General features: G+C 41.3%; 1 protein-coding gene across 7 annotated transcripts in view; it reads left to right on the top strand.

Moving 5' to 3' along the window:
* The first annotated feature begins 281 nt into the window (after positions 1–281).
* TTC9 (tetratricopeptide repeat domain 9) overlaps positions 282–22902 on the top strand; it is a 47066-nt gene continuing 24445 nt past the window's right edge. For 3 of the 7 annotated variants that reach the window (XR_005555639.1, XM_039334297.1, XM_039334308.1), the window contains exon 1: positions 288–1204. Coding sequence is in view for 5 of the 7 variants with exons in the window: in XM_039334297.1 (XP_039190231.1) it covers positions 775–1204 (430 nt within the window). In the remaining 2 variants the exon portion in view is untranslated. Of the gene's footprint in view, positions 1205–22902 lie in introns of all 7 variants that reach the window. The other 4 variants (XR_005555627.1, XM_039334270.1, XM_039334284.1 and 1 more) reach the window with 3 other exon arrangements.

Here is a 22902-nt window from a genome sequence, read left to right as displayed (position 1 = left end):
TGCTCTAAGCTGTAGCCATTCACCAGGAACAGCCCGGCCGTCAGGTGAGCATCACTAGCTACTATTGTATTTATACACAGGCGCTTATGGCGGTCCCAGCCCGTCCTTTCCCCGCCCAAGCTTTCCGATCCAGGACGCCTGTGCCTTTAAGAGCCTACATCCTTTGATCTCTCAGAGGCAAAGAGAGGGTGGCTTTCCCCCCACAAAAAAAAAAAAATCGGGGCGCGGCGCTCTGCTTTTCCTTCTCTCTGCCTACGTCACCTGATAGATTTCCCGTCTCCTCTTCATCCCCTGAGCCCCCCCCCCCTTTCCCATACGTCGCCCGGTGCCTTTAGAGCCGGACGGAGATCGGGCTGGGCAAGCGGGAGGGCTCCTGGCCGCCCCTCCTGCGCGCGGGCAGAACCTCCTGGGTTGGCAGCAATTGTTCCTCAGCGAAATCCCCTCAGCACAACGCAGCAGCGCGGGAACCAGCAGCCCCGCGCGCCCCGCGCTACGGGAGGCAAGTCGTAGGGGAGAGGAGGAGGAGGCGGCAACGGCGGCGGCAGTGCCCCGCTCTTGCCAGGAGGCGACCGGAGGATGGGAGCAAGGAGCCGCGCCGAGCCAAAGGGTGGCAGCAGCCCCAGCAAGCCGGGTGCTGCCTTGGCCGCCGCTTGATTCCTTCGGCGGGGAGAGGGAGGAAGAGGTGGCGGCGGCAACGGCAGCTTCTCGCTCTCTGGCTTCAGCGTCGGAGCTGCCGCCGCCCTGAGAGTGAGGAGGAGCCAAGCAGCGGCTGGCATGGAGCGGAAGAGCCCCGCTACCGCAGGGAAGCAGAACCCGGGCAGCCGGGGAGCCGGGGACGGGCACTGCGCCCAGGGCAGCGGCGGGCCAGCGGCGGGCGTTCAGCATCGGGGCAGCGGCTGCGGCCAACTCTCGGTTGCAGCCGCCGCTGCTTCTCCGGCTGCGGAGCCCGAGCAGCTGATCCGAAGAGCGCTGGATTTCAAAAGCCAAGGAGCCCAGTGCTACAAGGAGAAGAAGTGCCGGGAAGCCATCGGCAAGTACCACAGGGCGCTGCTCGAGCTGAAGGGGCTGTTGCTGGCCCAGGAAGACGCGGAGGACGCCGCCTCGACCGCCTCCTCCGCGGGGGCTGCCGGCCTGGGCAAACTCTCGGATGAGCAGAGGCAGCTGCTGGACAGCATCGAAATCGACTGTTACAACAGCCTGGCAGGTCGGCAGGTCTCTTTCGGGGTTTTGCCCTGGGGGGGGCGGGGGGGGGCGGGGAGAAGAGAGAATGGAGGGAAGGAAAGCGGGCGGAAGGCAGGCAGCGCCTGGCCGCTCTCTGGCCCGGAACGCTCCGACCGCGCTTTGCGACTAAAGTTCGTTCGTCTTGGAGGCTGAGGGCAAAGGCGGCTTGGGGAAGAGGGGGGGGGGAAACGGAGATACTTATTCTCGCCGCAGTTGTTTGCAAGTTTGATAGCGGGATTGAGTCACAAAACAGGGACAACGACAATGACAGGTATCGTTTTCCTCTTCCTCCCGCCCCCCCCCCGCACCTCCGCCTCTCTGCAATGGGATGGAAACCTGTGTTTTGCTGAAATCGGGCGCAGGGATTTGCCGCCTGCTGCCGCGGAGTCTGGAGACGGGAAAGCATCCCAGATGTATTTCGAAAGATTCCTTCTAACCAGACAGCGAATAGGCCGTATTTATTTAGGATGAATTGGCATTCTCCGAGGCGTACTTTGTAGGTTGCTTCTGTCTTTGCTCTGGGGTGTGTGTGTGTGTGTGTGTGTGTGTGTGTGTGCGCGCGCGCGCGCGCACTAACATCTGAAAAGCACATCTGCAGTGCACCTTTCTACATCGCTGAATAACTGGGGCATAATAAATAGCTATTGCTATACATGAAACTTTAAAGTAAAAGGTTGGGTCCTTGTCCCCAAGGTTCTTGCAATCCAGTTCACCTAAAGGGAGAAAGGATGAGAGGTGAAAAAAGTAATTCTCCTGGAAGAAATCTTCCAGTAATTCTGGAAGATTTCTTCTAGAATAAACTATTATGAACTGAAACCAGTTCATCAGATTTGTGAAATATTACTTTCGGTAGATAGTGCCACCAATCTTCCCATCTACGGGAAATGAATCTATGGAAAATGCTGATTGTGCTTATGATCTCCAGAAGCAGCAGAATACAATCAGTTGCTTTGTCTTTAACATGTTGCAAGAGTCTGTTGTTTTCCTAGTTGCAATAGCAGGGTAACACAATTGCCCTTCTAGAATGTGTCCCTAAGGGAAATATGTGTCCATGTATTCTGTGGGCAATGGTAAAATTAATACACACACAGGCACACATACAGTACAACCCCAGAGCACTGAGTGCTCTGTGTGTGTGTGTGTGTGTGTGTGTGTGTGTGTGTGTGTGTAAAAGGCAGCACGATCATAGCAGCACAAGAACAGGCACTAAGCACCAGATCCATAGAAGCAGGGATTTATCCAAGGGATAGGCCAGCGTCCCCCTTGGCAGCTGAAAGATGTGTAGACTGTAACTTCCAGAATTCCCTCAGCCAGCCATGAAAGAGAATAACAGGGCTAAGAATCTGTGGGAGTTCCAAATCCAGATGGACAGGCGTGTACTAGATAATCAACCAGACACCGTAATAGTAGACAAATTAATAGACAAAGACCAGAAGAGAGCAGTAGTGATAGATGTAGTGGTGCCAAGTAACAACAACACCAGGAAGAAGTCCTGGAAGTCTGAGAAGTACCAGGCCTGAAGGAGGAACTAGAGGAGATGTGGAAAGCCAAAGTGGTCCCACTAATGGTAAAAGCATTTGGGGCTGTGACTCCTAAATGGGGAGAGTGGCTCCAACTGATCCCAGGACTGACATCAGAGCTCTTTGTCCAGAAGAGAGCAGTGCTAGGAACAGTTAAGATACTGCGCAGAACCCTCAAAATCACAGGCCTTTTAATAGAGGACCCAAGATTGAGGAAGTCACACACCACCCAAAAGATTTTGTGTGTGTGTGTGTGTCTGAGAGAGAGAGAGGGGGAGGGAGGGAGGGAGAGGGAGAGAGAGAGAGAGAGAGAAGAAGGAGGAGGAGGAGGAGGAGGAGGAGGAGGGGAGGGAGAGAGAGAGAGAGAGAAGAAGAAGGAGGAGGAGGAGGAAGAGGAGGAGGAGGAGGAGGGGAGGGGAGGGAGGGAGGGAGGGAGAGAGAGAGAGAAAGAGAGAGAGAGAGAGAGAGAGAGAGAGAGAGAGAGAGAGAGAGATGCAGTTGTTCAGATTTGGCTGTTTATTTCACTTTTGGAGAACAGTAGAAGACCCAGGGGTCTAAAGTCAAATGTTTCATAAAAGAGAAGAGGAATCTGAAGATGGTCTGACCTTGGGAGTGGTGATGGGAGTGGGGAGAGAGAAATGTTCCAAAAACTTTGTCGGGAGAAGGAAAGAGAAAGAGAGGCATTCATCATATCAATCTTGAAACACAGCATCTATACAGTAGCTGGATTTTTTGTGATTTTTTCAAGAGCAATGCAATTAGGAGCCAGCAATTCTATGTTGCTACTAATTTGATGACAATAACTTTGAAATGATTGACTGGTTCTCCAGAGATTACGGTCCATAGATTCTTTTTCAAGACTTCTTTGCTTTTGCAGCTATCAATTATATAGTACTTCCCCCCCCACTCCTCTGCCTGTTTCTTCCAGTTGTTTATCATCAGTTCAGTGATTTGCCATTAATACTATAATGGGTGGAGTTGCCTCTTTCAGAATTACTCATAAAATACTCTTAATTTGATTTTAATGAGCAATGGGAATACTTACTTTTTAGAGAATTCAGAACAAGGCAACCTACTCATTTTTGTCTGTTATCTCTGGCCAGTAGCAACTAGAATGCTAGTTTTTAAGAGTCTGAGCTCTAAAGTAGGAAGATCTTGGTACAAATTTTACCCCTTCTAAATATTTGGTGTGACCCGACAACTTTGATTTATTCATATATCATGGGTAAGGAATCAATGATAGCCAGTTGTATGAACATAGTCCATCAGTGTCTCAGTCAAAACAATACTAGCGTACCTTGCAGAATGTCTATAAACTTTACTCTAAATACATACGGGAAACATTTTAAATTTTTTTTTAATCAAACCCTTAAAAGAGTGTTTCTCAGCCTTGGCAACTTTAAGATGTGTGCACTTCAATTCCCAGAATTCCCAGGCCAGCATGACCCACCATATGTTGGGAAAGGCAAAGATCCGGAGGTGCATAAACCGAGCAACAGACCTGAGACAAAAGCATTGTTCAGAATAGATGTTATTGAGACTAAATGGAACTTTACTGTCTCTGCTTTTGCTTGGTAGGTGCTAGCTTACATTTCAGCTTAGTGTGTTCTATGAACCTGGCACTGTTCTCTTAAACCATTGTTTATAGTTTTCAATTAATTGTGGTTTATTCGGCAAATGATAGCTAAGTCTTGCCATGTGGTACGAACACAGTTTCTCTGGGTGTAACTTTAGTTATAGCCACACAAGTTTCTGTTCCATGTGTTGCATATTTCTCAAGTATCAAGATTCAAGAACTACAAAGCACTTTTATATAATAGCAGAACACTGAAACAATGAATTCATGAATGTTACTATCTACCCATTCTGCTTCCTTCCAATCTTATTGGCCTCCCAAGGCCTAGAGTAGTGAAAGTTCAATGTATTAGCAGTGCATCAGATTGGGGAAGGAGGGCAGATAGATATACTTCTGTTTCAATAGCCTTCCAGTGCACTTCCTCTTACATTGCTTAACCTAATTCTGAGCTCATGTATTTGTATGTTTCTCTCTGGGCATCTGAATGTGAGAAATACATTTGTATTGTTTTGCCCCATATCTGTGGGCTCCAAGCCTACCCAGTGTCATATTATTATTATTACATATATATATATATATATATATATATATATATATATATATATATATATATATATATGTAGGTCTTTGGTTGTTCGGGTTTTCTCCCGCGTAAATTGGAAGTGGAGCACGAAGCTGAAAGCACCTGCCTGAAGATGACGAATGGGACTTTGTCGAAACGTCGCCAAGACACTTCCAATTTTACGCGGGAGAAAACCCGAACAACCAAAGACCTACATACAAACACCCGCGAAAACCTCAGAAAACATATATATATGCTGGAAAATTTGCATATATATCTTGGAACTAAGAAGTCTCCCCCTCCCCAAAGATGTCATGGAGGATGAGGAGAGGGGGTTTCTTATTCCCAATATGCACATTAATGTTAATAATAAATGATGGTGGCAGCAAAGATCAACAAAGAACCTGCCTCTGAGCAGTATAAAGACAAATAAGAGTCTGCCAGGAGAGGTTGATCTAATAGCAGAGTTTGGACCTCGAGACCTCTCAGTGAGAAAGATTCATAGCTCGGGAGCCCAGCCAGGAGCACAAACTCAGCCTGTCATGGCTGGTAAGATGATGCAGCCTCTCAGCTTCTGCAGCATCTCCTTTTACGCTATTGGGCCCATTCATCCTTTTTCTGTATCATTTCAGTATGGAAAGGAAGAAGCCAGGCCTCATCCTTCTCTGACTCCTTCTTCAGGAGGGGGGGGAACCCCCCACTCTCACTGAATGTAGAATGGAGACCTATAGAATGGAGGTGTGGGAGAGCACTAGGTATGCTCTTCTTGTTGTAAGCTAAAATCTATGTTTTTCCATACTTAAGGGATGACAATTTTCCATCATCCCCACCCATCCAATCATACTGACTAGGAATCCTGGGAGTTATAGTCTCGCACTGATCAATGCCTTCACATTGGAAAGCCTTAACTGAAGGCTGTATATACTTCAGATATTTGGGCGTCAATACAAAGAGATCATTGCTCTATGTTTTATTGTTGAAAACAAGGTTTATAAAGAAGAACTGTTTTCGAAGCTGCTCAGATGACAAATGTTCTGAAGCTTGTTAAATGACAGTGTTTTGATCAGCAACCATTGTTTCAGGCATCCAAGTCGTGCCTTCAAGTTGCAATCAGTGAACTGTGAATTTCCATTGAAGCTATGATAATGCAGCTTTGAGATGCTCCTATAGGCAGCCTATGCAACATTTAGCCTTTTAAAAAACACATTTTAACAGATGCAGTAATTTTTTTTCCTCCAACCTACATTCTTAACTGTGATTCGGAGAAAGATTATCAGGTGACAATTAAATGCTGCTTTTCCTTGTACTGGTGCACATGTTTTAACGCTGATTTGCTCATCCAAGTGTAATTCTGTATCATTTGGCAGATGAAAGTGTGGCAAAGTTTGACATTCATTGGTTAGTTTCCATCTCACATTGCACTTCAATGCTTACATGGTGCTGTATAGATGCCAGGTCTTTACTATTAATAATTCAGCGGATGCTGAAATGCTCCCTAGTTTTGAAGAATAGATATTGCTAAATGAAAATATCTGCATGATCATCAGATTGGTGGTACCAATCAATCAAAACTGGAAGATAAATAGAGTTGAAAGTTTTGCATAAAGAACTGGTTTGCTGAAAGAATCTAGTAAGCTATTCAGAACTCTGTTTCACAGTACAAACTATTTCTGTTTCTCATAAGATTTCATTATTATAGGTTTAGTTGCAGCACATTGTATGTATGTATTCAGACCTCACTACACAACATTTTGAGTGCTAGATGAATAAATGCAATTGTGTCCCTTGGGGTATTATTCTAGACATTACTATTATATAACACATGCCCTGGTCCAGGAGCTTATATAGGGAGATTTACTGTAAGAAGTCAAGATGGGTCACACATTCAAGACCCCCTTTTCTCTCATGTGTCTCATGTACCACACATATGAAAGGGAGTGTGGCCTCAATAACATATGAAAATAATGTTATTAAATGTATATGCTGTCTGACTCCCAGTGACGGGGTCACCATCTTGATTCACATACCATCCCAGACACCTCTGTGAAAACCTATGTAGAGATTTTATAGCGCTCAAAAGGATTTGACTGTGGAGTGCTGCTGGTGAGGATGAAGGCAATATTTTCTTGTAAGAGTAATCTTGTAGTGCATTATTTATCAATGAAACATAAATACATCTTGTGGATAATAGACTTAATTAGCTTCTTTTCAGTAAAATTGCATAATGTATTTGCCTTGTGTCTCCTCCCTCATACCATATAAAATATAAGCATTACAACTCTATAACATTTGTATTGCCAAAGCTACAGCATAAGGTAATTCAAATTGATAAGTTAAGCTCAAATGGGATTGGTAGTTAGTGGTTCATTATGTAGTGAAAAAACCCCATTATCACTGACCATGGGGATGCTGTGATGGTCTTAAATGCAAGCACTAATCATAAAGTTGCTTTTTCAGTGCTGTCATTACTTCAAATAGTCATTAAACAAGATCCACCTATATATATTTTTAATTCCCCAAATTCTGCAATTGAAAATGAGTTGGCAGAGGTTGTTGGCTTAGCATTTGGAGTGATCATGGGCAGTTTAGAAACCATGGATAACATGTCTAGTATGACAAGATGCTTGTTTGGCTTTGGATAAATTCTGAACATTGAACCATTCTGTTCACTTTGGGATGTTGGCTTTGACTTAATCTGATTATTAAGTGAATTGAGAGTAATAAATTATGATTTGAAAACATTCTGACTCATCTCCATCCTTTTATCTATTCATTTAGATAAAATTGCCACTATTACTGGAAATCTTTGGTTCGATCCATAGAGTGGTCTCTTATGGACTTTGTCAAATCTAGGACAGCTATCATGTATTATAAAAAAAATCAAATTCTCTGCAGAGCTCTTTGACCTGTATATCAAATATCAAAGCGGCTGCTTTCTGAAACAGTTAGGATATTAAAAGAATGATCACTCCTACAAAATAAAATTCCATCATTTATGACCAAATGAGTTTGAAGAAGCTATTTAGCTGTGATGCCTAGTCTGAACATCACCTTGCATTAGCAATGAACTTGATTTCCTTAAGCCTCCCTCTGAATGAAATTGTGAAATGGGGGGACGGGGGAGGGAGGAGTAGGAGCCATGGCAAATCCTGATGTTATAATGAAACTGAATTTGAGCATTCCTGAGTCAGTAGGCTAGAACTGGATGCTCTTACTCATGCTTCATGCATTTCCATAGGACTTAATAATGGATTGCTTTCACAGTTTGATATACTCCTTTGTCATATTTATTCTTGAGTCATATATTTCTTAAATTGCCTTGAACTTTAAAACACATAAAACCCTCTTTTAACTGCCTTTCTCCTGGCTCTTTCCTTTCTAATGTAAAAAAAAAAAGTCTTTTTCGGTCACTTCAGTCGACCTCAGTTTCTGGTGGTACCTGAATGCATCCCTGCGGTTGAGTTAATAACAGTCAAGAACAGGATGTCATTACTACATTCTGGGGTTTTTTCTCCAAATCCTTGGTACTCTTTGGAGTCTGCCCACCTAAATACTCCAATATTGCTTAGTTTTTTTCAAGATCAGTCAAGGTCATCTGCTATGACAAAAAACATTTCAAAGTTAGGGAACAGGGTAGGATGATAAAAGGTATATTCTCTGAATCCCCTTAAAATCACAAAGAGTTGGAGTTGTAGCACAGTCTCATACCCACATATGCATTCCTATATCATTGGGGGTTTGGACAGCAGCCTCAGGAACATCTCCATGTATGCAGGAGTTGTCTGCCCGTTTGTACCTGTCTGCCTGTCCATTTCCTGGTTGTAAAAAACAAAGCTGGTGGCCACAGTGATGGAGGGAGGGAAGCCAGCTTGTCTTTCCCTTGGTTTGCTTGCCCCTGCTATTAAATAAGGATGCATGTTGATCTGGAAGACCCTGGAGACCCTGAAGCAGTTATTTACAGGTGGGGGGATTGTAACTCTTATTTGTGGTAGCCATTATACCTGAGACTCCAAGCTTTCTGATCTGGTGAGCTCATTTAGAATTCTGAGATATTGTGGGAGGGGCTGCTACAGGAGGCTTGCCATTCCCAAAATTGTTGCTACGGGGAATAACAATTCACAAAAGCGCTACCTGCACTATTCTAGCCCACCTTCCACAGAACACTCCCTCCTATCCTATTTCTGCACACATAAAGCCACTAATTTTATATATAGAGAGAAAGATGATGCTGGAGGCTGATTCATATCTTTGCGGCATGGAAAATTAATCTGAAAATTAAACTTAATCAATTGTAATTCATTCGTTAAGCTTTATGGCCACCCTCAGAGTGAAATGATAAATTTCACCCTCTTCTTGACAAAAACATCCCCAAATATACACATCTGGAGTAAAGTGAGGCAGAAACCCTCTAAATCAGGGGTGTCCAGCCTTGACAAATTTAAGGCTTGTGGACTTCAATAGAATTCCTCAGCCGGCATGCTCTAAATTTTGATCTATAACCCACATGGTAATAAGTATCTCCCCTTTCTAGATTCTTGCATTTTAAATCTCTGATTAGTTCTCTTAAGAAAACTGATGTTGTTATTAATTTTCCCCCCACAAAAGTCATAAGCCCATGTGGTTAGTGTATGGTTCACTGTGTTGTGTGAACCCAGATAATTGGGTTGAGTAACTGGAGTGCAGTTTACTATATGTAAGCATGGCAAACTATGTTCACCAAAAAATTCATGCAAAAATATCAGTGTTATATTTTGTCAGCAAGGCAGTAATAAATGTATTTAAGCTGCCATAAGATTTTCTTCTTTTAAAGATAAAAGGCTTTGGGTTTTTTAGCACTAAGATGAGGTCTCCAGCTTTTCCCGTCAGTCTTACGTAAACCTGGAGCAGGATCCCTTTTGTGGACAGGAATCAGAGGCAATCCACATAAATGTTCTTTTACTGCAATAACTAGATTCTATAAGAATTAGAAAGCTATAATTAACTATTCTTCCATTATCCAGCATCATCATGGGGTGGCTTGGTTCATAATTATCAGACTGCCTAGATGTGAATTGGGATTTTCATGCAGAGTAGAAATTGTAAAAGTGAAATCAAGAGCTTATTGTAGTTCATCTTCACATTGCACAAGAGGATAGTATTCCTAGCAGATTGTAAAATCTACATATCTTTTTTTTTTACAATTGCAGCTAAAGATATGTCTTTCATTAAATAATTGCGATGCAAAGTCAACTGCATGTACATGTATCTGGGTAAAACTAGAGTAAAAGCCCAACTCTGAGCAGCTAAGAAATTCTGGAATTAAAATGGAGGTTCTGCCTAAGTCACTTCTATCAAATATGGCCTTATGGAGTTTTCAGTCTACTTAATGGAAGAAAACAATTCCATTTCTAGGATTAAAAATGGTCTTCTGCTACTTGACCTCAACTCAGGGGTTTTATGGACATATCCAAGCTGTTTTCTTGGCAACAGTATGAAAACAGTTTGCCATCACTGCCTTCCCAGTCTAGACTATAGTCATGTTTTTCTTGGAGGTCTCTAATAATATTAGCCAAGGTCAGGCAGATGCTGCAACCTCCTTAGGCCTTTCTAGGATTAGTAATGCAAAAGTTGAGATAATGGATAAAGTCCTAGATCCTACAACATGTTTCCATTTCTATCAAAGTATCATAGTCATCGTAAGATTTTTCCAAAATGTAAGACCATTTCATACCAAACCAGCAGCATTTCCCCAAGCAACTTTGACAACTTGCTTCTGTTTTTATCACTCATGATGTTTGCAGCTGAGGTCCTTTTATTACTGGCAATTTTGATTAAAGAACGAAAAATAGGAAGAAGGATTGAGGAATGTTTCTGGAAGATGATGAGATAAAAGGTATATCTTCAGACAGTAAGGTTTATTAATAGTCATTTGCAATGGCTCATGCAGTGTCAATTTCCTAAAGGGAGAGCAATGATATAATTCTTTTCCTAATTGCCATATCCCCAACAAAAGTGACTTTTTCAGCTTGTCCAAACTGTGTTTGATATGTTCTATCATTGTGGTGATACTGGCCATCTGACTTACAGGTGATGATTTAATTTGCAGAACAGGCTAATGATGGCATTCACACTTTAAGATAAGATAGATAAGATAACATTTATTATCACTTTTTCTGGGTACACACTGGCACACATTAAAAATAAAATTGAAATGGACAGACTTGGTAGAGCAAAGCAACTATTCAATAACAAATCAGCTATTGCTACTATGTAGTGGATTTTTTTGTGACATATGCTATAATGCTTGGACCAACATTTCTAGATAAAATTTCCATCAGAGAAAAAAAAATATTGGTGCTTTGTGGTGTCTTTGTGAAAAGCTGTTTGTTTACTTACTGAAATGATTGGAAAACAACACTCAGCAGAGTCACTTGCAGTGTTACTCCCAAGACACAATCTGTGTAGATCTCTAGAGTATAGTAAACAAAGAGGACATCAGCCTTTTCTTGCCAAACATCTACAAGTTATTTTAAGCCTCTTCCCCTTCTGTACTCTTATGTTCATATTGCAGTAGTTGTGCTTAAAGTCAAGAAAGCCTTTGCATCCTATATGGCTGAAAGTTGTATCCTGATGTGAGGACTGTAAACCATGAATTTACATTTAGTTTCATGCAACTGGATTGTGGAAGGAGATTTGACTTTTTCTAGGTCCCTAAAACTATTTCTGGAAATTCTATATAGGTAGGTAGGGATTCTATTAAATACACTGAAGGTAAAGAGCAGGTCCTTGAAAGCTTCCAAAGACCTGGGCAGAGGCACCTAATGTTTTGTAGGGTTTTTTCAGGATCCTGTAGGAGTTCCCACCATCGGGAGAGGAGAAGACACTTCTATAAGTATAGCATGTACCCAAATCTGGATTCAGCTTGCTATGTCAATTCATTTAAATCTGATTCATTCTGTTAAAATGTGACTAAATAACTCTACTGTTGACTCTTCCCAGCTGATGGAAGATTTAAAATAGAAGTAAGCAATCCTCAGGCTGAAAGCTAAACTGAGCCACTGAATGGGCCAAAATCTAAATTTTGATTTAAGTTGAATTGAATTAATATTAGTTGAATTAAATACAATTACTACTATTCCTCATATATTTAGTCCCTTTTCCCTTCAGGTGGATTAAAAATTATAATTCAGCACCAAATTTTGGATCAGGTTTTAGGACTACTTTCAAGGTTTGTTTGAGGAACAACCTGTAGATTTATATCACTCTTCAACAGCATCTGAACATATTGCATTAGTTGTAGGTGTATGTATGTAGGTTTTCTTACAGCTTTAGATGGATAAGTGGAATTTGGGACAATAGCAACCCAATATAGGTAGTCCTCAACTTACACCGCAACTGAGCCCAAAATTTCTGTTGCTAAGTGAAATACTTGCTAAGTGAGTTTTGCCCCATTTTACAACCTTTCTTGTCATAATTGTTAAATGAATTACTGCAGTTGTTAAGTTAGTAACATGGTTGTTAAATGAATCTTGCTTTGCCATTGACTGTGCTTGTCAGAAGGTCACAAAAGGTGATCACGTGACCCTGGGACACTGCAACCGTCATAAATATGAGTCAATTGCCAAGTGCCTCAATTTTGATCATATGACCCTGGGGATGCTGCAATGGTCATAAGTGTGAAAAACGGTCATAAGTCATTTTTTTCAGTTGTAACATTGAATGGTCATTAAACGAATTGTTTTAAGTCAAAGACTACCTGTACCACTTCCCATTGGTGATTCTAGTTCAGCCTAGAACTAAGGAGAAATTTCCTGACAATTAGAACAATTAATCAGTGGAATGACTTGCATCCAGAAGTTGCGGATGCTCCAACACTGGAGGTTTTTAAGAAGAGATTGGACAACCGTTTGTCTGAAATGGTATAGGATTTTCTCCTTGAACGGGGGGTTGGACTAGAAGACCTCCAAAATCCCTTCCAATTTTATTATACTGTTATTCTGTTAATCTATGCATTTAACATTCTCACCCATGTCATGAGAACTAGCCTTCTGAAATCTACCTTTCCAGCTTAAAATCTGTCGGTTTGCATTTTTCAATGAATTCTTACATTTCCAATGCTGCATTCCTTAACTAGGACATATTTTAGTCCTTGAATTATTGATGTGGTCCCAAAATTCCAAAACTCACAAACTTGGCTCTTCTGTGTACCTAAGGAAAACATGTAAGGCCAAGCATCATCAGTCCCAAAGCCACCAACAGAGTCTCCCATTAGATCCAGGACCAGAAGCCATCAACAAATGGTCTGAAGATCCCATCCATATTCCTGAATTGGCACCCGCCTCTTTTCATTTAAGGAAGGATGGATATTAAAGAGTATGCTATATTTCAGGACAAAGTATCTTCTCACAGCAAACAGTACAATAATGCTAGATGCACATTGATTAAAAATATTAAACCACAGCATCTAAAACAGATAAAACAAATATATTTAACATCAGATGCAAAACAAAATGGTCCTTAGAACTTCTCCAAAATCCTCAAAATAACCGAGAAACCTCCCTGGGGCTGGAATTCTAAACATGCTCTGCCAATGATTTCTACTCCTTGGTCACCCTTCAAACCTTCTCACCGGTGGAACTAAGAACATGGCTATAGGTGTGTGTGTGTGTCTGTGTCTCTGTGTGTGCATGTGTGCCACATGTGTGCCAGTTTGGTCTAGTGGTTAAGGCACCAGGTTAGAAAGCAGGAGACTGTGAGTTCTAGTCCTGCCTTAGCCATGAAAAGTCAGCTGGGTGACCTTGGGCCAAACACTTTCTCAGGCTACAGGACTGTTATTATGGAGAAAATAGGAAGAGGAAGGTATGTTGGATATGTTTGCCACTTTGAGTTATTTCTAAGAATAATAAAGCTGGGATACAAATAAATATGCATGCATGCACATATTTTGCTAAATAATTAGAAATAAGGATAACAATGCAAACAAAAGAACGACAAATGCTAAATGCATCTTTAACTATTATAAAATATTAAGAAACCATATCCTCTAAATGAACAATTGTACTATCTATGAATTGCACATAATGTTTAAAAAAATGGAGAGGGAAAAAAGAAAAAAGGGAGAAAAGGATTAGGAGAGCTGGAGGTTTGTGTCATAAAGTGAGATAATTTCAAAAAAGTTGACCATAATACTTGTAAATTTTCCTCCTTGCCCCTTTGTCAAAAGAAATTAATGATAAGCCACACATTAGCAGTTCATAGCTGCAGTTTAAAGCAGATTTACCATCCTAATGTTAAATATATATATATATTATTTATTTCTCACATTTCTAAATCACTTATCTCCCTCAAAGAGGGACTCTGGGCAGTGCACAATAAAATGTCAAAATATAAAACAGTATATATAAAAGTTAAACATTTGAACAAGGGCAAGAGGTTAAAATTAGTTAAAAGTTTGTGAAGGCAGAGCTTTCAGGAGACTAAGCAGCCCCAATTTGTCTGAAATCACCCCCTGTTCCCCTGTCCAAATTTAATGAGCTCTTGATAGATTCTGAACACAGATTCTATGGTCAAGAAGAGCATGTCCTTATTGAGCAGCAAAGCCATGTTCCAAAGTCATGCTTTCTATCTTGTGAATTTTAAATTCATAAATTATAGGATAAATTATAACAATCATCGGAGAAACCCAAACTGTGAGGTGAAATGTTCTTATGATTTGCATCTCCAACAGCTTGACAATTGTAAGTAATTCTTATTAAACATAATAAAGGATAAAAGTAAAGGTTTCCCCTGTCCAGTCAAGTCCAACTCTAGGGGGCAGTGCTTATCTCTCTTTCGTAGCTGAGGGAGCCTGTGTTGTCCAAAAAGACATTCCCGTGGTCATGTGGCTAGCAACCTCGGCTCTTTTATGACTCATGGACTTCAACTCCCAGAATTCCTGAGTCAGCATAACTGACTCAGGAATTCTGGGAGTTGAAGTCCATGAGTCATAAAAGAGCCAAGGTTGCCTACCCCTGGGCTAGCATAACTAAACACTGAGGAGCACGGAATGCTGATACCTTCCCACCAAAGTGGTACCTATTTATCTACTCACCTTTGCATGCTTTCGAACTGCTAAGTTGGCAGGAGCTGGGGCAAACAATTGGGGAGCTTGGGTTTGAACCCAGGCTGTCAGTTTGACAAACTCAGAGTCTTTAACCGCTGAGCCATTGCGTCCCCACTAAATATATTATGCAGTGCCAACATTTACATGGTATATTTTTTTTTGTTGTGCTAACGGTTCAGGTACTGATCTTAAGATTTGGGCAGGTAAACATGAGTGCAGGTGGTCTTCCAGTTAGACCACTCAAAAATGATTTAAAGATTTAACACCAACATCTTAAATTGGGATTGGCAATAAACATATTGAGGAGTCTTGCTGCCACATAGCAAATGCCACATAAATGAGGGCTGGGCCAGTCACTCTCTCTCAGCCCAACCCACTTCACAGAGCGGTTGTTGTAGAGAAAATAGGAGGAATGTTGTGTATATTTGTCAGCTTAAATTACTTATATAGCAATAAATGTGGGATAAAAAATGTAGTTAACAAACAAATAAGTAAATGGCATATTTCTAATATACATAGAGGTCTGCAATTTTTTCCCAAGTCTCCAAGATTGATTTTGCGAGTATATTTCAGACAGTGGTGGGATTCAGCCAGTTCACACCATTTTGGCAGAACCAGTAGCTAATTTTTTGTTGCCCAGGCCCAGAATGGACCTCTGGAAGCAGCATCCACACAGAGAACCGGTTGTTCCCATATTTGAATCCCCCCACTGATTGCAGACCATGTGGAGCAGAAGTTGAGAAAGTCTCATTCCTTGAGCAGACTTTGGCTATGCAGTACATAAGGTAATCTGACAAATGGCTAGAAGAGTTTCTTGTTTTTATTTTTTCAGCTCCCCAATTAGTTATCCCAGTACTATTTGAAAATGCAAAGTTCACTTGAAAATATTTGCAGCATAGATTGCAGTGTAGAAATACCTTCTGACCCTAATCTTGCTATCCATGCAAGGATGGCGCGTCCATTGTTTATTGCAGCTATTTATATTCTATATAAATTCAGAGGCCCCTCACTGCAACCCCAATTAAGTACATTCACAATGAAAAGATAGTCTTTAGGCTCTTTAGAAGCATTGACCATTCCACCTGAGTCAATGCTAGGCAGAAGAAACAGTTCTGCTTGACCACATACTTATTTCCACCTGTCTCCCTTGGAAGTCTTAAATCCTTCACACATGGCAATGGTGCCAGTTGGCCCATTGGAAGGGACCTGGAGAACAGCCAGCTGGAGCAGGAAATGCTCTTTGGCCGTCTGCCTCATGCTTCAGGTGGGGCATTATTTGAGCTATATTTCAAAAGTGTTTCGTCTAACTATATTTATTTTACAAAGGCAACAAATGATTTTCCTTTTATTAAAGGATTTTTTTATTGTAATACAAAGAGAAGGAAAGATTTTGACAGAATGGTGGAACTCCAAGGTCACCTTAGACTCTAGAGCACAGATGTCAAAGTCGCTATGTCACATGATGTGTTGCGATGTTTGCATTGCCGGCAATGGGGTGGGTGCAGTTTCGGTATGATGAAACTGGCCCATGGGCCAGCAGTTTGACGTCCCTGCTCTAGAGGAAGCAGATTATCTGGATCTGGTTTGGGCCTGGGATAGAAAGTGCATTGGTCATCTAGTGAATGATCAATCCTGCGATCTAAATGCTTCCCTTCTCATCTATTTTGACCTCTTGGTGGCTTCTACAGCCATCACCATGGTACCCTTCTGATTGCAAGGGCAGAGTGTAGGGAACCCTGTTCTAAAATTGTTCTACTCTTTCCTGAATAGGCAGTGCCACTTGGTGATGATTGGGGAAGAAAAATCTCCCAAACATGCTGCAGGGTTAGTCTTTACTTCTGGTGTTATTTCACATCTATACAAAGCTACTGGGAAGGTCATCAATGGGTTTCAGCTGTGGTGAAAAGAAAACAACTGAGATTAAGTCTCTGCAAGAAGGAGGTTTCTGGGCGAACTTTGCCTCTCCCAGTGATAATTCTGGATAAAGATCCTCCTCTTGAAGGAGCAGGCCCAGTTGGACTCAGAGGTCTCTTGGACTCAAGAGTTATATATTTTTATTTATCAAATTTAGGAGCCATCTATCTCCTTCACAGAGTAGTTATATACAGGTAAAGTTAGGGCTAGAAGAGATTTTACTCCACTTCAGCTCATGAAATAGTTATAGCTTTTCCTGCAGTGCAATCCCTGGCAACAGATACTCATGCTTTCATTACTTACTGAATTGACTACTTCAAAGACTCTACATGGGGCTGCATTTGAAAACTATCTAGAAACTACAGTTGGTGCAGAATTTAGTTGCCTACCTCCTACCATGTTTGAGCCATCAATACCAAATAGTATCACTTTTGTGAATGCTGATTTGGCTCCAATAGATAAAATTCAAAGTGCTGCTTTTAACTAGAACGGCTTATCCTCTAGGCATTTTTGCAAGCAAACAAAAAAAAACACCATACTCATTTATACATGTAGTTTCATCTTTAGCCACCAATGTCTCTTTAAAAACAATAAAAATATATCCACATAATTGATTATCAATATCTTTATTAGATTCTATAAAACTTATGTCTTTTGCTATCCCAAAGGGGCTGTCTTTTCATCACCTTCCATCAGCAATAAATTAACAAGCAGTTGATATTCTTTGGGATATTTTTTTCCCAATCATGCTACTCCAGAAAAAAATGAATTACTTATCTAATTATCACTTACAGTTATCTGCACAGACTAAAGATGAGCTAATCTAGGAACAGGATTAGTTTGTTGCCATAAGAAAAAATCTGACAATCTGCAGAATATCACAAATACCTTCATTTTATTTAGGTTGTTGGAGAAAAACCTCCCAAATTTGCTATAGGCTAGATAGGGAACCTCTGAAGGCCAGATTAGACCTACAAAATGTATTACCTGGCTGAGGAATTCTAGGAGTTGAAGTCCACAAGTCATAAAAGGGCCAAGTTTGAAGACCCCTGCCTTATTGCAACAAAGAACCAACACTTTTTAAAATAGGTTAGTTGTCAGTGGTATACGTTTTTGTTTAGTTGTGTTCCCCATTTGGGAATCTCTTCATAGTACTGTAAGGGTATCATTTAAAAACCATGTTATGCATTATTTTATTTATTGATGAAATTTGTTTGCCACCCATCTCATATTTTAACAACTCTGGGCGGCTAGTAAAAGTTAGTAAAAATAATCAATAATTAATCTCGCTCATTTCTACTGAATAAGAAATTCCCATCCTTGGTCCACCAAATGCTCCTTCAGATCTGCTCCTGAGGCTCTTCCCAGCCTACTAGAGCACATTTAGGAAGTGATGGGAGTGTCTCTGGGGAGAAGCCTCTTTAGTTTCTGCTGAGAGCCCATAAAAGGCAGAAGGATTTTTGCAATGCTTGCTAAGAAAGAGCAATAGGGAAAGAACAGAAGGGGAAACCACAGAATAAGCTTTCCCAGTTAGTAAATGACTCATGAAGGGGAAAAGCATAATTCAGGTATGAAAAGAAAGTGCTACTGGAGGTTCAGAGCATGCATAAAGTTTTTGAAAAAGAAAGCCTGGGTCAAAGATTACTGGGTAAATTAAAAGAAAAGGTAGGCAACACAAAAGAGGAAACCTTTCAGGTCTTTTAAGCACTTATTCAACAATGGTAGCAAACAGGAGAAAGAAGAAGCAATCTCTGATCACAATGGAGAGGAAGATAGATGCAGGTGCAGAAGATATTAATCAAAGTGGTATTTGTCCATGAATACAGAGAAATGTCTATCCACTGACTACTTTTTTAAAAAAATAATAATAATACTGTACTTCTCATTCTAGCTATGGTTTTCCCTCCCATCCAAGTACTAACCAAGTCCAAAACCAGTCTGAAATGAATTTTCAAAAATATGAGAAGAAAATTACAAATAGTTTTCTGCAATTTGACTTATTATATTTAAACCTTAGTTATATTATCTCTTAGCTATACTGGGCCTCAGAAACTTGATGAATTTATGTTCTGCATAAATTAATGAAATTCTGGCTTTAAGCTTAGAATTTCTCCCTAAATAAGATCATGGAGAGCACCTGGGGAAAAATATGAGCAGACTTGTATAAATGGGGCACTTCTTCACAGACAGATGTAATGATGTCATTTCCACTATTAGTAATTTTTGGGTGGGAGCAGTAGCAGAAAGGATATTTTTACTGTAAGCTTAGAAACGTTGCTAGTAATCATACAAAAAGGACACATAAAGCATAGCAGGGAAGTAACACAGCTTTCATATGAATACATGAAACTTCCCTACTTTAAAGTTGACCATTAGGACTGTATTCATAAATTGCTACACCTGAAGAATTTGCTTGAGAAATGAATGAATGAGGGTGAAGGTTGTTCTCCGAGCCCACTATTGCAAATGAATGAATTTCACACTGAGCTTGAAAATCATTATAGGGATCAACATGCTTCTGATATAGTAATGGACACCAGGGACAATTTCCATGACTTCATAAAATAGATTTGATGAAGTTGCTGGGATAAATGATTGATCATAAAGATATACTAATCTCTAAAGGGAATTATAACTCGGTGTTTGATCATGTGCTTTGATTACAAACAGGTCCATATTCAGTTTGTTTAGAGCAGAGGTCCCCAACCTTTTGGGCACAAGGGACCCGGTACATGGAGAGAGTTTTTTCCGCGGACCAAAGGGGGGGGCGTGGTTTTGTGTGCTGCCTGCATCTTGTGGATGAGGCTTTCCTTGTTTGTGTGGACCGGTTGCTGGCATGCCACGGCCTGATACTGGTCCTCGGCCCTGGGGTTGGGGACCTGGTTTAGAGCCTCCAAGTGACGCTGAGAAACGCTTTTGTCTGAAATCTTGCAGAACCTCTGTGACATTAAATGTCATCGAGTCTGGTTGGACTCAGAGTAATTGCATGGACAAATACTCTTCTCCCACTAGAGCAGTGGTTCTCAACCTTTCTAATGCCGTGACCCCATAATACAGTTCCCCATGTTGTGGTGACCCCCAAGTGGGTGTGGCCACCAATAAGAGGGAGTAGGGCAGCTAGGGAAAAGGGAAAAAAATGGCGGACTGCGTGCTTTGGCGACCCCCGTGAAATGGTCATTCGACCCCAAATGGGGTCCCGACCCACAGGTTGAGAACCACTGCACTAGAGTGTGTAAAGATAATTCTCTGCTAGGTGCATCAACGTTCTGTTTCAGAATAAAGCAGCTTCTTGTGAGCCTGTCATTGTTAAGCCTGCAAATGCTTTTGCTGTCTTTTACTCTTCATAATTTGTCTCTTGTGGCACTGACAGGCCACCTTATACAAGGAGGTTGCTCTCTGATTGTACCGGGCAAAATTCTTGGGCAAAGGGCAGCTGTTTGTGCCATTGTACCAGTTATTTGATATATACATATGTAACTACATTTGCGGGGCTGTCAAGGATTTTAGTTTCAGATTCACACCTTAACGAGAAGAAAGTGTGGAGACAGAAAGAGACATGGGGGTGGAAAACAGAAAGAAATGGCTGCCTCCATTTTAAGCTCCATGAGAAGCAAGCCGAATGTTTTTAAAATTGAGAAATTTTATTGCTTTTGAAGGCAATGGAACAAATTTCCAATGATAACAGCAACTTTTTTATGGGTTGAAATCTCTTTTTTTCTCCACCCCTCATCTCATTATATATACTCCCCTCTAAAACAGTGTCCTTCGACCTCAGCAACCTTTAGCTGTGTGGACTTCAGCTCCCAGATTTCTCCAACCAGCATGCTGGAGAAAAAGTTGACAAGGTTGAGAAACATTGCTCTAAAGCTGTATTCATCCAAAGACGAGCTCCTGGTCCCACTGACTCTATGAACCTGGAAGCAAAAGAGCAAAAGGATAGTGTGGTCTTTGGATAACCATTTTTGGTAAATCTCTCTTTGGACTGGGTCAACCCTGCTGACTCTGCTTCTGCTCTCTTTGTGAGGCAGGGGATAAATTCAGAACCAAGGGCAGACATTGTGTTCTATGCCGTTGTGCATTTAAGATGTATTTTGAATTTAAGATGTATTTCGAATGGAAGTGTCAGTCCCCAGATTTTTATTTGTTTGGAATATCATTGGTGAGGCTGCATTACTCAAGAAGGAAAATTTAATCCTTTACCACTCTGTAGCTGTCCTGATGAAAATCTGCTGCTTTAGGCTGCTATTTGCATTGGGAACAAATCCCCATTAGTGCTCTTTGTGATGTGTGACAAATTTCCATCACATCTGACAAGTGCATGTAGAATCAGGATATGACTCTTTGATGTTCAAAGCAGAACTCAGGTGACCTGGCCCCATGATTGAAAAGATTTTGCCGTAGCTATTCTGTTCTCAAAGAAGAGGCATTGAGACGAAGCACGGTCACACAGTCCTTCTTTATTGCAAACACCAACAGAACAGATTGCAAATGGTGCAGCCCCCTTTTATAGCCCTCCTGCACAGCACCCTGCTGGCCAATCATTGCAAGGGATCTTTTCCCACCTTGCGCATGTGCGCAAGGCTGAGAGCAGCCTTTCTTGTCCCGGGCATCCCCGTGGTCTGCCCGGGCCAATCGCTGCAGCCTGCACCTGCCAGCCCAGGACATAAAGTAGCATTCAGCCATTTTCTTTCTTTGTCATACCCCTTTCCCCATCCCCATCCCCATCTGAAATTACCATCTGTAACAAGCAGCCACTTCCTCTTGCTGCATAACAGCATCTGCCCTAAAATCATGCCTTTCTTTCAGGATAGAGCTGATACTGATTTCCACGGATGCTCACAAAAACAACATCTATGGATGATATCCAGCTAATGTCCATTGTATCTGTAATTCATGAAATCAACAAGGCTTGAATTCAAGGCTAAATTGTGCAACTGGTTTAATGGGGACATGCTGGAATTTAATCAATGACTGATAGCGACTGATCACTATTATGTCAGAATCAGTGGTAGCATAGTTTGGACTACAAATTGATAGATAATGAATTTAAGTACAGGGGGAGAACTGTGGGAAGTAGGATGCTGGACCAGGCAGATCTTATGTCTACTTTGCAGGCTATTATGAACGGATCGAGGGGACAATTGTGCATCAAACTTGATTTTGCAATTCTGCATCATAATAGAGAAGGAAAATATTGCTAAGCATATACAGGTAGTCCTCAACTTACAACAGTTCATTTAGTGACTGTTCAAAGTTACAACTGCATTGAAAAAAATGATTTATGACCATTTTTCACACTTATGACCACTGCAGAATCCCCATGGTCATGTGATCAAAATTTGGATGCTTGGCAACTAATTCATATTTATGATGGTTGCAATGTGCCAAGGTCATGTGAGCACCTTTTGTGACCTTCTGAGAAGCAAAATCAATGGGGGAAGCCAGATTCACTTCAGAACCATGTTACTAATTTAACTGCAGTAATTCACTTAATGATTGTGGCAAGAAAGGCCATGAAACGGGGCAAAAGTTACTTAACAAATTTCTCGCTTAGCAACAGAAATGTTGGGCTGAACTGTGGTCATACGTTGAGGACTACCTGTGCTACTGAAAAGGAGTCAGAGCACGTCTGGCTGCACTTGATCCACCCCGTTCTGTGTTCAGGTCTAAGACAACTTGCCACGGCCAACTTGCCACGGGACAATCCAGACATAGCAGTTACAGGAATAGCAAAGAAATGGTGGAACTGAATCACTAAAGAAAGGCTGCAAAAGGAGGGACAAAATGAAATGTGAATGACAAAAATTAAAATAATTTAAAAATTATTTTAAATAATTAAATTGAATTGTTGAATTGTTCCACAGAGAGTTGTCCCATGGAGAGTTGGTCCATGGCGAGTTGTCCCATTTCATGTTCAAAGAGCAGAGACAGGATCTGGAGACAGGGTCCATTTTAGAAATTCCATTGAGCTGTGTGCTGTTATTGCATTCAGCCAGAGAGAGGGAGGGAGGGAGGGAGGGAAGGGAGG

The sequence above is a fragment of the Crotalus tigris genome, unplaced genomic scaffold (genome assembly GCF_016545835.1).
Source record: "Crotalus tigris isolate CLP2741 ecotype Arizona unplaced genomic scaffold, ASM1654583v1 scf7180000017545.3456711, whole genome shotgun sequence".
Lineage (NCBI taxonomy): Eukaryota > Metazoa > Chordata > Lepidosauria > Squamata > Viperidae > Crotalus > Crotalus tigris.
This window is presented reverse-complemented; position numbering and strand designations above follow the sequence as displayed.